We start from the raw sequence: 16,708 nt of genomic DNA, 5'->3' as shown, positions 1-16,708 counted from the left end.
AAATGTTTAGAAGAAAATACCTAGTATGAATTCAAACAGAATCCTCATTCCTAAAAGTAACAAGGCTTAAAAATACTGAGCTTTGACAAAACTATTAATAGATTCATACATGTAAGAAATAAATCCTCAATGTGGTACAATAAAAAGCAAATTTGTGCTTATTCAAACAAGACTTTGTAATGACCTTTCATAATTTCTATCAAGAATTCAAATTGAAATTAAAATCTTGCATGATGGGGTCAGGTTAATTATCTGATCTCTACTTACCTTATTGATGACACTAAGAACATTTTGTTTTGAAATAAATTAAAAGGAAATGATTAAAATCTAGAACTTCAAAATATGATGGTTGTAGGATGGAGAGCCAAAGAAGTTTAATTTTTCATGTTCACTACAGTAAAGCCTTCATCCCAAAAAAGTTTACAATGTGTTTTCTGGTTTTTTATTATTACTGTTTTTAGGCATCAACAGCAAATATAAGTATATTCTAAGGGTGTAGATGAACCATAGAAAAGAAATAAAGGTTAAAACAAAACTCTTAATGTAGACAACAACCAAAAATGCAAGCATTCTATACAGTCATATAATTAAAAGATTATTATTTACAGTTATGCAATATATATGCTATTAATGAATCCCTTGAATTGAGGAAAATTTAAAAAATACACATCCAGGATCAGTAGTTGAAGTCAGTAAAAGATATCTTGAAGAATTAGCAGATGGCTATAAAATATTCAGAAGTAATCAATAATCATCAGGGAATATAGCCTCATACCATTTTTACCTCACCCATTTCCTTCTCTCTTCAGAGCCAGGCTTCTCTAAAATCTGCCCTGAAATCTCCTCCTCTAATTATTTAATCTCATTTAAAATTATAGATTGGGCTGGGGATATGGCTCAAGCGGTAGTGCACTCGCCTGGCATGCACTGGGTGCTGGGTTCAATTCTCAGCACCACATAAAAATAAAATAAAGACGTTGTGTCCACCAAAAACTAAAAATAAATATTAAAAAAATTCTCTCTTAAAAAGTAAATAAAATATAGATTGCCTCTTTTCTGTCTCAACAAAATTTAATGTCCATTCCTAATCACTACAATACCAAGCATGATTTTCAGTTTTATAACTTCTCATTCTCTTTGATACTCTACTAATGGATATAGAAGATCTTCTTAAAATTTCTTATAATTTTCTTCACTTGAGTTCTAATATCCTGAACTTTTGGACCATGTAGAAACCTCCTCCGCTACCTCCTTTCACCTCAACATTCCCCAACCACCTATCTGTATTTCTATATTCTTCTTTCCCTACATCTACTCCTGCCTATAGAGATTCAAAAACAATTTCTATAAATACTTTCTTATCTTTACATCACTTGGTCTTAAATCAAACTGCAATTCCAAATTTTCTCTTTCAAATGATCTTTTGCCATTTCTACTTGGATATTTCATTTCTATTGCAAATAAGGAATGAGCATTCATTCCCCCCAATTTACTCTCCCCCTCTATTATTTTGCACTCCTCTCACCTCCCAAGTCACTTCCTTTCCATTTCCTATTTATACACATACCCAATTTCCTGATTTCCATTTTGGTATAGATAGGAAACATCTTTGACCCTTGTTTTCCCTTACTAAACAATGTCTGCTCAGCTATTTATACTCCACATTTTCTATTCTCACCAACCTACTTCATTAGATATCACTTCTGTAATAGGGGCACAGAGAAATGAGACCCACAAACTGATTTAAGATGGAAAGATTTCTACCCATTGTATGCTGCCCTTCAGAGCTACCCATCCATTCATTTATTCAGCAAATATTTATTGAGAAGCTATCATGTTACAGGCAGTTTTCTGGCTCCTGGGATACATCAGAGAGCAACAGCAACCCAAACAGCAGCAACAACAACAACATTTAAAAAAAAAAAAAAAAAACCCTGCCTTCACAAAACATATTTGAGAGGAAATAACAGGAATACACAAAAAAATTTAAGTTGCATGATACATATTATTGTTAGTCAGATTCTTGTTGCTTTGACAAGTACCTGAGAAAATCAACTTAAAGGAGAAAATGTTTGACTTGTAATTTCAGTGAGGATCCAGGTTATGGCTGGACAGCTTCACTGTTTGGGGTCTGAGGTGAGTAGAACATCATGGTAGAAAAGTGTGGCAGAGAAAAATCTGCTCACTTCATGGTAGGTAGAGAGCAAAGAGTCAAAGAGAAAGGGTTCTGGGACAAAAAGATCCCCCTCCAGGCACACGCCCAGTGACTGACTGCCTACAACCATGCCCTACTGGCTACAGTTTTCACCCTCTCTCTGTAGTCCATTCAGTTATCTATGGATTAATTGACAGATGAGGTCAGACCCCCTCATGATCTAGTCATTATCAAAAGACCCACCTCTGAACATTGCTACAGTGGGGAAAGAGTTTTTAACATATGGGCCTGTGGGAGACATTCCAGATCCAAACCACCACACACATTAAAGATAGGAGGTATGGGGGCGGGGGACCCAGCAGCATAAGGAAGACCTAAAGTGGGAAACTGGTGTTTGAGATTTTAAACAGGGAGACAGGGTAGGCTGTCTTGAGCACACCTGAAGCAGGTAAGGGAGTCAGTCTTATTTATGTAGAAAAGTCCTAGAAGTACACCTCACATATTCAAGAGAATAGAAGTTCTCAATGTTAGAATATTAGAAAATGAAGTTCTAAATTCAATAGAATAGAAGCAGAGAGAGCACAGGAAAAAAAATAACAGTAAGAAATCATGTCAGAGAAATAACTGCAGTCAGTTCATGGAGGTCTTACAGGCCATTTTAAGAATGGTGGCTTTGACTCTGGTGCAATGGGGAAACCATCAAGCATTTGGAGCAGAGAAGTAATATGTCTAATTCCTATTTCAGAGAACAACTCTGGCTGCCATGCTAAGTGTAAAGTGGAGGGCCAGGCAGAACAGTCTAAGGACCACACAGGAATCCAGGCAAGAGCTACTATGCCTCAGACAGGGATGTTTGCAGTGTACAGTGGTGAGAAAGAATCAAAATTTTGAAGATGTCAACAGGATTCCTTGTGATACATAAGATGTTGAATATAAGAGAAAGAACACTAACAAGGATGACACCAAGTGCTTTGCTCTGTAATGGTAGATAAATGAAATCGCCCTCACTAGAGATGGGGAAGACTAGGAGTGAAACAAAATGTAAGTCAAAGTAAGAGATCTAATAAAGAACTGGTTCAGTTTCAGAAAATATAAGTTTAATTTTAAAATATGAATTAAACATTCAAGTGGACATTTTGAGTAGTCTGATGTATATAACAGTCTGGAGTTGAGGTAAAGACTCTTGGGGGACAGAATTAAATTTGGAAGTCAAGCCATTTAGATGATATATAAAGCTACATGACTGGAGATGATCATCATAGGAATGAGTGGACTTGGGAAGAGAGCCACATATTAAGCATCTTATGACCTAGATACCAATATTAAGAAGTCAAGAGGACATAGTAAATCAAAGTAAGAACTAACAACTAGAGATTCAGAGACAAACCAAGATGTGAGGGATTTTCAGATACCCAGTGAATAAAGCATACCATGGAATGAGTAGCAATTAACTTCATTACCTGATGCTACTGAGTCAAATAAGGTAAAGACTTAAAGTTAACTGTGAGATTTACTATGTGAAGGTCAGTAGAGATCTCACAAATGCAGTTTACATGTAGTGGTAAGTTACAGCACTGACTTCAGTTGATATAATTGGAAAGGAGAAATTAAAGATCAGTCTGGGGAAAATATTTCAGGGAATTTTGATAAAAAGGAAGAGCAAAAAAATGAAGTAGTGGCTGGTGGCAGAAATACAGGTTAATGTTTTTAAAAGGAAAAATAATAATGTCTCTATATCCCTGAAAATGTATCACTAATACAAGATATTGTTTAAAATATAGAAAAGCAAATAGGGAAAATATTCCCAGTCAGAGCCAAATTTATATGTCAGATTTAGCATAAACAGCAGTGGGAATAGATAGAAGTTCTTTTATGATTTGCATTGATTTTCATAATGAATAGGAGACAATGTCAGCCCAGAGTCAGGATAAGAAGTTCAGGGAGAGATGCAAACATAAATGGTTATGAGATAGGGAAAGTGAATGGAGGAGGGAAATACAGAATGATTACAGGACAGCATCTTAGCATGTGTGGTCATCAACACAAGGTGAGACTAGTCAGCCTGACTCAGAATATTTACCCAAAGCTGTGGTACTGCTAAGGCCATAGCAGAAGCGAGACAAAGGCAGTAGAATCAAGGTGAGTGCAAGGAAATGATAATGATTGACCATTTATAACATGAATCTTACGCTGGGAACTAAGGATAGTTGAGATCTTTTGAGTGAAGATTCCAAAGGAATTGGGGGATTGCTGAATTCAGGTACAAAGAATTCCAGATACCAGCTAATCAACACAATTATTTATCTGACAGAAAGAGTGTGATAAATGTGTTCTATACAAAGTGATTTAAAGTTGTTTTTTTCTTAGAGTTGCTAGGAGGCACTGAGATTAAAAGATATTGCTCTGCACAGAAGTTACATGACTACTAGTTAGCAAGATGAGCCAATAGATTTGTAACACAAAACATGTTTCAGTTTTAAAAAATAGCACCAAATAGATTTCAGGCAAGCCAAAGAAAACCGATATGAAAATTTAAAAGTCAGAGATAAAGTAAGGACCCATAAAATTCTCTAGGAAAAATTAGAGGATGTAACTATAAGGTCAGTCTCGTACCAATATAATCTTGGAGGCCAACTGGTGCCTTTTTTGTCCAGAAATCCAGAGATCATTCATAATTAAATCTAGAAGATTACAGCGTTAGCACAGAGTAGTGCCAAAGAAAGCAAAGAAAGGCGTGTTAGATTCTAGAATAATAATTTGACTTCCACCTCTGATTTAAACCTAAAAATTTGCAAGAAAACATAAGTGGCTGGCAATCTAACAAGAGCCAGAAAACTTATAAAGTCTTTTTAATCCCATCAGAAAACAGAGGTCCCAAAGATACATAAATGAATTAAACTCTATATAGTTAGAATCCTTTCATAAAGATGAGCCTAAGGCTTCTTTCTTTTATATAGAATAGAAATAAAAATATTTTAAGACACAAGAAAAAGAAAGATAATGTGGCCCATTGTAAAGAGAATAAAGGGTCAATAGAGATACTGACATGATATATCAGATAACAGTTTGAAATTATTAAATAGGAATTTATCAGATAACAGTTTGAAATTATTAAATAGGAATTTGAAAATACCTGATAATGCTAGTATCTAATGGAAATGGTCAAAAATATGAAGAGATAAAATATTCGAGTAGATAGAAGAAATATGCAAAAGAGTACTCAAATGGGAACACTATAAATGGAAAGTATGATTCAGAAATAAAGGATGTTCTAGATGGGTTTAAGAGCAACTTAGACACAACAGTCTAATAATCACTGAATTCAAGACAAAGTTAATAGAAAGTATCCAAGCAGAAACTTTAAGGAATGAACAAGGAAAACATAATAAAGCACAAACAAATAAAAATGTGTCCAAGATCTTGGGTACATTAGTCAGTGATATAATACAAATTATTGGTTTGCAAGAAAATAGAGGAGAAAAAAAAAGAGAAGAAAGATTTAAATAGATAATGATGGAGAACTTTCAAAAGTAATGAAAACACCAACTTACAGATTCAAGAATCTGAGCAAACCTCAAGCAGAATTAATACTAGGAATATCATGCCTAGGTACAGCATAAAGTGATAACCTGAAGCATATAAAAAGGAAATTTTAAAAACATCAAAATAAAAACAACCCATAGCATACATGGGAATCCTGACCTGAACAGAGGATAATTTCACCAGAAACAAGGCAGGAAGAAAACAATGAAACAAAACAGTTAATGTTCTAAAAAATAGAAATAATCAATGTAGAATTCTAGAGTCAGTAAAAACCAGCTTCAAAAGTAAAGAACAGTTAAAGACATTTGCACAGAAGGTTAAAGAACTTGTTTCAGTAGGCTGAACTATAAGCAATGGAAAAGGAAGTTCTTCAGGATGAGAAGAAATAACACCAGGTGGAACACAGGTTTTGCAGGAAACTCTGAAGAGCACCAGAAAGGACTAACCTTTAAAAAAAGATGATTTCGTGGATTTACCTAGACAAAACATTGCACATCTAATATGTCATAGCTTTAAATTGAAACTATTTCTCTCACCTAGGTCAATTTTGATTTTGAGCCAAAAATTAAATGTGACTATTATTTTAAAATATTTATTTCAAAAAGTCAATAAACTCAGGTAATATCTAAATTAACCATATTTATGATACCATTTTTTTCTGAAAACCCAACATGAACCAAATACGTAGTTCATAAGTTTTGCAATCACCCCAAAAAATGCACATAAAAATACATTTAACAAATGAAGAAATAAATCAGGAAATTGAATTGGCAGTTAAACTCTTTGCCAAAGTCACTTGGCTTTTAAAAAGCAAAGCTGGGATTCAAACTCAAATGTGTCTGAGTCTAAATCTCATACCTTTCTTCTCTGGCACTATTATAGCAATAATAATTTGTATGCACAATGAGATAAATGTCCAGTATAGATTTGATTTTCTTCAATCCATGTACTCAGCATAAAATTTAAATAAAATTGTCAATATTACCTTTCTACTATAAAAATTAGGCCTTTCTGGACAACTTTCAATTATTTTGGTAGAATGAATCTATTTTGTGAAATTTTCCATTTCTCATTTTGTTCAAAATTAGAAAAAAAATAAAATTTTTATTAAAAAATAATGTAGCTTACTAAAAATAATTCCAATTCATGTAGTCATAGAGTTTAACATTAATAACATTCTGGGATTTTTGTTTTGTTTTGGTACCAGGGATTGAACCCAAGGTGTTTAACTACTTAGCCACATTCCCAGTCCCCTGCCCTTTATTCGTTTATTTTTAATTATGAGACATGGTATCAGTTTCTGAGACTAGTTTTGAAATTGTAATCTTCTTTGAACCACTGGAGTAACAGGTGTGCACCACTACACCCAGGTAACATCCTGAGTAGCGATGACATATGTCCTGCAAAACATTAATTATATATATGTGTGTATATACATATGTGTGTGTCTATGTGTGTGGTGTGTATACACACATATATATTTATAACATGACTATAATATATATATATATGTATGTTCATTAAACATGCTAAATTTAGAGATTTTTCCACACCCTTGCTTTTGAATATAATAATGCATGAACCCATTGCCATGTTCTTACAAAAGTCATATTTTTTCTCCTGATGGTATGTATTACTATACCATGTAGGTATGAATTATAATTTATTTAATCAATACTTTTCTGAAGGTTTTAAGTGATTCTAATTATGTGCTGTTTTCGATAATTCTACTATGAACATTTGAGTCCATTTTTAAACACTTTTCTATTATTTTCTTGAGACAATGTCCTGAAAGTAACATTCTTGGCTAATGTATCTTCCACATTTTCTACTTCTAATAGTTTGCCAGATTATTCCAAACTCTCTCCTACTCAAGTATAATCTGTTTTCTATTCTTTGCCAAACTAAGTACAAAATGATAAGCCCTGTTTGAATTTTAAATACTCAGCTTATTAGTCAGATGTCTCAACACTTTTATGTTTCTGAATAAGATATCATGGTAATAAAAGTCTTTGTTATAGCAGGATTATAGAAACACCTGCCTTCATTTTTCTCTATTGCCTCTTATTACATATTTTACATTAAACTTCAATCCATCAACAGTTTTTATTTAGCAGAGTTGTGAAGCATAATCTAATGTTTTTAATATCATAACTGACAAATTTTCCTAATAATATTGTAACATAATCCTCATGCAATGATATTAAACCAATTTTTTTCTTTAATTCAGTCCCTCTGTATACCTATGTGAACCTTATCTCTATACTCTTTTACCATTCCATTTACCTGTCTTAATTTATCAATTTTTATACTTTCCTATTTCTTTTCTTTTTAATTCTCCAGAAATTTACTGTCAGGAAAAAATAGCATAACCTCAGTTGTACTAAAAGGAAAATGAATTTTCTATACCTAGCTAAGGTTAGAAATGTAAACACAAGGGTCATGGATAGAAATTAAAAGTTGCATTTAGGGCTTGGCTCAGTGGCAGAGAACCTGCTTGGCATGTACCAATCTCTGAGCTCCATCCTCTAAGCAGGACAAAACAAAACAAAAAGCATTCCAACTCTAAGATCAAGAACAAACAAATGAGTTAAGAAGTACATAAAGTAAAAATAAAAAATATGGAAGGGAAGGCAAGTTATTAGCTTTAAATGATTATCTTTTTCTTCCCTGAATCTTTGCATCTAAATTTGACAAATGCTTATTGATTGTTTAATGACCTTCTTAAGAAAGTGCTATACATGTTTGAACACAATGCAGAAATCTCCATTTTAATAGGAAACTAGCACTCTGTTAATAAATGTATTTTCGGAAACAGTTCTGAAAAGTTGTGATGCACATGGTGCTGTAGTTTTAAATCCAAAATTTGTAGTTCTTATGTCTGTGACTACAGTGACATTAGTGACTCCACATAACTACATATCTGCCACTACAACTCCCCAAAGTTACAAATGCAATGTGAAGCACTGAAATAAATGTATAACTGGAAACAAATACTCTAAGAAAAAGGAACTGATACACATTCATTGATACAGATGTTTAAGGTGTTTCTTAGAAAATTTTCTTATTAATTCTCCAGAAATAAAAAATAAGGTTTTTTATTTAAAAATCAGCATAGAAACTCAGTTTATACAATTAATATATAGAGAGATGAGGATCCAGTGAAAAATATTCCTTTCACCCACTGGAAAATTTCCTAAAGGAGGCGAAGTCAAGTCCCACAGAAACAGAACATGTCATTTGCAAGAATTTTTCTAGAGAATTATGCTATTCAGATATAAAACTCAAAGAAGATTTCTTTAGTAGCCAGCACTTACATGAAAACTTTCAGAAACAGAGAAACAAGTTCACGCTAGGAAAAGACAGAAAAAAAAAAAAAAACATCTTGGTGGCTACAGACCCTCATTTAACAAAGTCTGTTGCAAGGCAGACAGTCGGACCAGCATTGCACGAGAGCACCTTTAATTGAGCTCGCAGCAATCTCTTGCACAATTACCCCTTCTGAATGAAACCATCTTGGATATGGACAAAACTATGGAGGACAGTGACTTAATTTTTTGATTAAAAAAAAAGAAGGAGAGAGAAAGAAAATGATTTATAATAAGACCAGAAGAACATTCTGTACCTATCTCTTTTCTGATTAGAGAGGTGGCATGGAGCCTGGCTCATTAGGCAGAAGTAATGAGCCAGTCTATGTGCCATCTCTAATTAGAGAAAAGATACAGTAGGTACAACTGCACCTATAAGTTGATAGAGTAAAGATAAAAATTATTTTAAAATGTCCTTTTCTTCCATAACTGTTAGATGCCCAGAATGTAAAGGAGAAAATTGCAATAAAAACTAAATAATATTTGAAATAAATTCTTTTCCAATTATATTTTTTCTAATCAGGAGTGAAATTTATTTTTATACAGTTTAAAAGTAAATCATCCTCAATCTACACTTCCCTTGTGAATCATTAACTCAACATTTAGTATACTAAAGTAGAATAGAAGCAAGTCATTTTAACTCTGCAGCAAAAAGTTATGGTACTGACAAGTTTATGGTATTGCTGAATACTTTGGGCAATATTTGGTGTAATAAAACACTTTTAGAAGTACTAATAGGGATTAAATATTGAAATAAGGCTCACAAGATTTAATGTGTTATTAAAAATTTCTGCATGCCGAGTACTTTATAAAATTCTTCAATATACTAATTACTAAAACTGAGTTCTAAATATATTGGCTTCTTAAATTATTGCTTCTTCATATAAATTTAGCTTGATCTAAGAGCATACACAAATTAAAGTTAATAGTCACTTTTAGATATTTTTGGTTTTGATTCCTACAAAATTCAACTGAAGATATTATAATTATCTATGGTTTCATAATCAGAAAAGATGTCTTCAAAGAGTTTAATAATTGTTGAAGCTCATTGCACATTTACTATACAACAAAGCAATATGTTCTAAACATATTATCTCCAATAATTAATACTATAGTTTTATGTGTCATATATTAAAGTACCACCTACAGATTAGAAAGCAATACTTACAAAGAGTAAATATTTTTATATTTTTATTAGGATATTATAGTTATGCATATTAGTAAAATTAATTTTGGCAGATTTTTTATTAAAGGAACAAAACTAAATTGGATCCAATACAAAGTTGTTTGACACCAAAGCTTGATGGAAATTTAGCCAGTGTTTTGAATGTATTTTCAGTATCAAATATATAAATATATACACATGTATATATGTGTGTATATATATATATACACACTACATATATACTTTATTTTAGCTAGATATGAGTTTAAATAATTCATGTCATAGAGGAAAAAAACCTGAAATTGAGCATTATTTCAAAATTAATAGCAATGAGAGCATATATAAATATCTATGGGACAATTTTAAACCCATGTCCACTTTATGCAGTTGTTGCAAATATATGAAAAGATTTGAGTTCCTGTTATGTACAAATGATAGAATTATATGATTACTACAATCAATAATGAATTTTGCAAGGTCATTCATTGCAACAAATGATAGTATATAACATATATTATACATATAATATAAAATAGTAACAAAATTAGAAAATAAAATTTTAAAACAATATTGCTTAATTACATAAAAAATAACCAATAGGCCAAAATCCAGAATATTGAAAAAATCTAATACTAGTGAGGACATGGAGCAACAGAGACTCTTATTCACTGCTGATGTAGTGCAAAATGTTTCTGCTACTTTGAAATAGATAAATCCTTGACTGGACTAACTAAGGAAAAGAGAAAGAGCTCAAAATCAGGGATAAAATAAAGACATTACTTCTAAGAACCCCAGAAATACAAAGGATTATAAATAACTATACACCAACAAATGTGATAGTATAGGATAAATGGAAAAATTACTCAGCACATACCTCTTAAGCCTCAGAAACAGACCAATAATAAGCAATGATATTGGATCTATTATAAATTCTTCCTATGAAAAAACAAACAAAAAAGGCCAGAGCCAGATGTTTTACTACTGAATTCAACCAAACATTTCCAGAAGAACAAATACCAACTCTAAGGTATTTTTAAAAAATTGAAGAGGAAGGAATTCTTCCAAACACATTCTAGGAGGCAAACATTATGCTAATCCAGGACCAGATGAGGACACAACCAAAAGATAAACTACAGGCCAACATCCTTGATGAATATATATGTAACAATTCTCAACAAAATCCAACAGCACATTGAAGATTATTTACCATGACCAGTTGAGACTCATCTCAGTAATGCAAGGATGGTTCAATGTATTAAAATCAATAAACATAGTACACTATATCAACATAAAGAATATCAGAAACTATATAGCCATCTCACTTGATACAGAAAAGACAACTAATAAAATCCAACATCCTTTCATGATAAAAATGCTAACCGAATTAGGCAGAAAAGAAACATATCTCAACACAATGAAAGAGCATTTATGATAAACCAAAAGTTAAACAAACAGTAAATGGGAAAAATCTGGAAGCTTTCTAATCTGGAAGAAGACGTGGATGCCTACTTTTACCATGTTTCTTCAACATAGTGCTGGAATTCCTAGCCATAGAAATCAGGAAAAAGAAACAAGGGTATCCAAACAGGAAAATAAGTCAAATTGTCACTGAAGATGGAATATCTGCAAAATCTCCATCAAAAAATTATTAGAATTAATAAATTAAGAAAAGTCGTATAAAAGAAGTTGAAGAGAAGACAAAAAATAGAAAGGCAACTTTCATCCATGGATTTAGACAAATAAACTTTTTAAAATATTCATACTCCAAAAAATGATTTATAAATTCAATGAAAATTCAAATTATCAATGGCATTCTTCACAGAAGCAGAAAAAAAAACAATTCTAAAATTTGTATGGAGCCACAAAAACCTTAAATGATCAAAGTCATCTTGAGCAGAAGCAACACTGCTGGATGCATTTGACTACCTGACTCCAAAGTATACTGCAAAGCTGTAATAATCAAAACAGCATAATACTGGTATAAGAAGAGACACACAGACAAACAGATGAGAATAGAAAGCTTGAAAGTAATCCTACATGTCTATAGATATTACCAATTGGTTTAACAAAGATATTCAGAATATGCAATGAAGAAAAGATTGTCTTTTCATAAATGGTGTTGAGAAATTGATTATCCACTTGCAGAAACAGGAAACTAGACTCTTATCTTCTACCAGTTACAAAGATCACCTTAAAATGGATTAAAGACTTATAAGTATCACCTGAAACTATGAAACTAAAAAATAAGCAAAATGCTTCAGGATATTGGAAGGGGTGAGAAGTTTTGGGACAAGACTCCAAAAGCACAGAAAATAAGAACAAAAGTAGACAAATAAGATTAAATAAAACAAGTTTCTGCATAGCAAAGGAAACATCAATAGAGTGCAGAAACAACCTACAGAATGGGAGAAAATATTCACAAACTACATATCTAAAAAGAAGTAAGTAGCTAGAAGGTATATGGGAACTGTCTGTGTTTTCCACACAATTTTGCTATGATCCTAAAACTGCTCTAAAAACATTCTATTAAAATTTATAAAATAAATAAATAAAAAGAAAACATGGCCTAAGCCTTACAAATATAAGACCTCTTATACAGAAAACAAAAAAACATTTCTGAAATTAAGAAATTCATGATCTTCATACATGGGAAGATTTGATATTATTTAGATATCTATTCCTCCAAAATAAACTTGATGACTTAAATCTCAGGTGAGTTTTTAGGTAAACTGTACAGATGCTTCCAAAAATCATATAAAAGCCAAGACAACCTTGAAAGGTTATAAAAATTGAATAACTTATGTTGACAGATAAAGATATATTCAAGTTACCGTAATTAAAATGAAAGTTTTGATCCAAGTATTGACAGATCATTGGAACAGAATAGAGTGTTCAGAAAAAAAACCTATCTTCATATATGAAGATAATTGTTTTATGATTAAGTAACCACCATAGACTGGTGGAAATGACAATTGTAAAAAATTTCTAGGTAAATTATATATTCAGTTGAGAAAAAAATGGGACTTGTATATTATATTACATACATCCAAATATTTATCCCAGATAAAAAATAGAGCTATATTTGAAACATAATATAATAAAGCTGCCTCAATAAAAGAGAACATCATGGTTTGCTAAGACATTCTGAACAAGACACAAAAATATTAAGTATAGAAGAATTAACAAAATGAATTTCCCTAAAATAAGTATGTTCTCATTATCAAAGAACACCCTTAAGAAAATGAAATTTCGAGATGCATCTTAGAAGACAACATTTGCCATCCATGTATCTGTCAAAAAACTCATTTTCAAAATATTGAAAACCTCCTACAAATTAACAAGAAAAAGACAAACTACCCAATTAAAAACTGGCAAAAAAAATAAACAACTTGAATAGGTACTTCATTTAAAAAGTCAGATCTACATGGCAAATAAGCACATGAAGGAATTCTCACTATCATTAATCATCAGGAAATGTATCACGCATCCCCAGGAATGGCCAACAATAACAACATTTGGCAGTACTAAGCATGAAACAGCCAGAATTCTCAAATATTAATGGTTGGGATATCCTTTTTAGAAAACAATTCAAAATTATTTTCTAAAGGTAAAGATATAACTATGTACAATATGAATAAACCCTATAGGCATAGTACTGAGTGAAAACAACACAGATACCTATGCCATGATTTCATTTTCATGATAACTTAAGAATAGACAATGTCAGTCAGTATGCAGAGAGGTCTCTACTCCTACTGTTCTGTGAGGTCTATACTAAATTCCCATGGATAACTTTAGAGTGGGTATTCACTAGGAGAGATTCTTTGAGACACTGGAAATGTTCACATTTTTTCCTAGAAGACTGTCACACAGATACATGACTATTAAAACTCATCAAGTTATACTCTTAATAGTTATATACAATTTTACATTCATGTTTTTGCCTTGATTAAACATTTCAAATAATGCTTTAAATATATGTAACATGAAATTAGCAGGCCATTTAAAAACCTGGAGAAAACATATGCAACATATTCTTACCATTAATGAGTTTTTCATAAACAAGAAATTATGGATATAAATATGGATACATATCCTGAATAAGGAATTCACAAATGAAATGCAAGTGGTCAAATCATATTTGGACAGCTACTCAAACTTATTAATGGCCAAATAATTCCAAGTCAACATCCCACAATATTTTTCACTTAGAGGAATGGCAAGGATGGAAAAAATGGATCATCTGTGAGGTTATTTAGTGTTTAAGAAAACAAGAACTTGCCTATATTTTCTGTTTGTTTGTTTGAGGGGGTAGGGTACCAGGGATTGAATTTAGAAGTGCTCAGCCACTTAGCCACATCTCCAGCCCTATTTTGTATTTTATTTAGAGGCCAGGTCTCACTGAGTTGCTTAGCACTTTGCTTTTGCTGAGGAGGGCTTGAACTTGCAATCCTCTTTCCTCAGCCTTGCCTGTATTTTTTAATGAGGTAAATTTTCACGACCTTTCTGGAGATAATCTGATGTTATACATTGGAGTAATAATTACTATGTATTAAAATATTTTAAAAGAAGATTATATACTTCAACCCAGCCATTCAATTTCTATGTATTTATCTTGGGAAAATAATTAAAACAACATTAATAATAGTATCATTTGCAAATGTAGTTCAGTATACACAAGGCAAGGTGCTAAGCACTGCACTCATTCATTCAACAAATAAATACTGAGCATCTACTACATGCCAGATGCTTGAAAAACAGCTATATTTTATATGACATTGTCTCGTTTTATCTTCACAGTGGCACTTTAGGATATCATCATCATCATCATCACCATCTTAAAGTTGGAATAACTATAGTTTAGAGGAATTAATACGTTTGTCCAGGTCATCTAGCAAGTGGGTGAGAAGATGGGGTTGGAACTCAGGCAGATTTTTAACAGTGTATATATAGTCTTTCAGAAGAGTTCAATCAGATGATTGCTCAAATACATATGTATATGTGCATGTGAATACAAGATATAAATGAATAGATAAAAGTATATAAAATGTAAAGATACAGTATTTTCTATCAAATGATCACTTAACTTTGAAAAATTAAAAATAATCCAAATGTTCATTATAGGAACTTGTTTTCAAAACTTGTTACAAGTATACTATTGTACAAAGTGCAGTCATTTAAATGAGAAGATACACCTAAATAAGAAGGTATCTTGACATGAAATGTGCTCCATAACATTTAGAAAGGAAGTATTTATTTTTAGAGGGCTCAGATAAAGCATATGTGTTATAATTACCTTTTGAAAATATTATATTTATAACCATATCTCTAGCTGAATGCACTAAAAATTTGGAAGAGCATAAAAAAGTTAAAGTACACCTCTGAAGATGGAAATATGGAAAATGCTTTCTATTTCATAGAGCTCCATATTGTTTGAATTTTCTTATAATGAGCAGACATTATAAAAAACATTGCCATTTTAAAATGGTGGTGTTTTAAAGACCATTGTGCTGGACATTTCCAAGATAATTCTCATTTCAACTTCTGCTCATTTCAGAAGTAAACATCATCTTATTAAACTATACATCTCTTTTTAATATCAAAAAACATGAATGACACAGGTGAGTTTTTTACATGTGCACTTATTAGTTGAATATGCTGTAGTCCTCGTTTAAGGATGCCCTAATTAAAATCCAAACAAAACTGGTCAGAGAATGTCACTTCACACATGTTGTTTTTACTTTAAAAATTAATCAAAATAGAAAAGTTTTAGATTTAACGTTTCCCTAGTGTAGTGAGTTGAAAAGTGGCCCCCAAAAGATATGTCCACCTGGAATTTACTGATGTAGCCTTATTTGGAAAAAGGAACTTTGCAAGTGTAATTACGGATGTTGACTATGAGCTTCTCCTGGATAACAGTGGGCCCTAAATCCAAGGACCAGTGTCCTTGCAAGAAAAGGGAAGAAGAAACAAAGAAGGTCCTCTGAGAGCAGAGGCAAACATTGGAGCTATAGAGCTGTAAATAAAGCAACACTAGGGTCTGCTGGCAGCAGCCATGGAAGTAGAAAGGCACAGAATGTCTTCTCCATCTTAGCTTCCAGGAGGAACCAGACTAGCTCAATCCTGTTTTCAGACTTTAGACTTCCAAAACTGTGAGAATAAATTTCTGTTGTATTAATCTGCCACCCAGTTGGGGGTCATTTGTTACAGCAGCCCTAGAAAATGAATGCACTTGAATATTATTTGTTTGACACATTTTTTTCCAGGAACAATATATTTGGAGAAAAATTAATACCATTTCTAAAGTCAGAATCTTACCATTTAAACTCTGTCCTATTCGAATAGTACTGGAAGGAAAATCTGTAATTGAACCACTTAAAGTTGTTGCATAAAAAGCTGTATTATCCTCCTCCAAACCATTGATAAAGAAGTTGATTTTTGTCTGATGTACCTGTAAGAAATGATCACCATTATTAT

General features: G+C 32.1%; 1 protein-coding gene across 1 annotated transcript in view; it reads right to left on the bottom strand.

Annotated features, from left to right (window-relative positions):
• Window positions 1-16,708, bottom strand: part of Ush2a (usherin) — a 748,724-nt gene that overhangs the window by 672,073 nt on the left and 59,943 nt on the right. Inside the window, exon 3 of the mRNA XM_026388000.2 lies at window positions 16,550-16,682. Within this exon, the coding sequence (XP_026243785.2) occupies window positions 16,550-16,682 (133 nt within the window). The remainder of the gene's footprint in view (window positions 1-16,549; window positions 16,683-16,708) is intronic.

This window comes from Urocitellus parryii, chromosome 9, assembly GCF_045843805.1.
Source record: "Urocitellus parryii isolate mUroPar1 chromosome 9, mUroPar1.hap1, whole genome shotgun sequence".
Lineage (NCBI taxonomy): Eukaryota > Metazoa > Chordata > Mammalia > Rodentia > Sciuridae > Urocitellus > Urocitellus parryii.
Note: the sequence above shows the minus strand (reverse complement) of the source record. Positions and strands in the feature narration are given on the sequence as shown.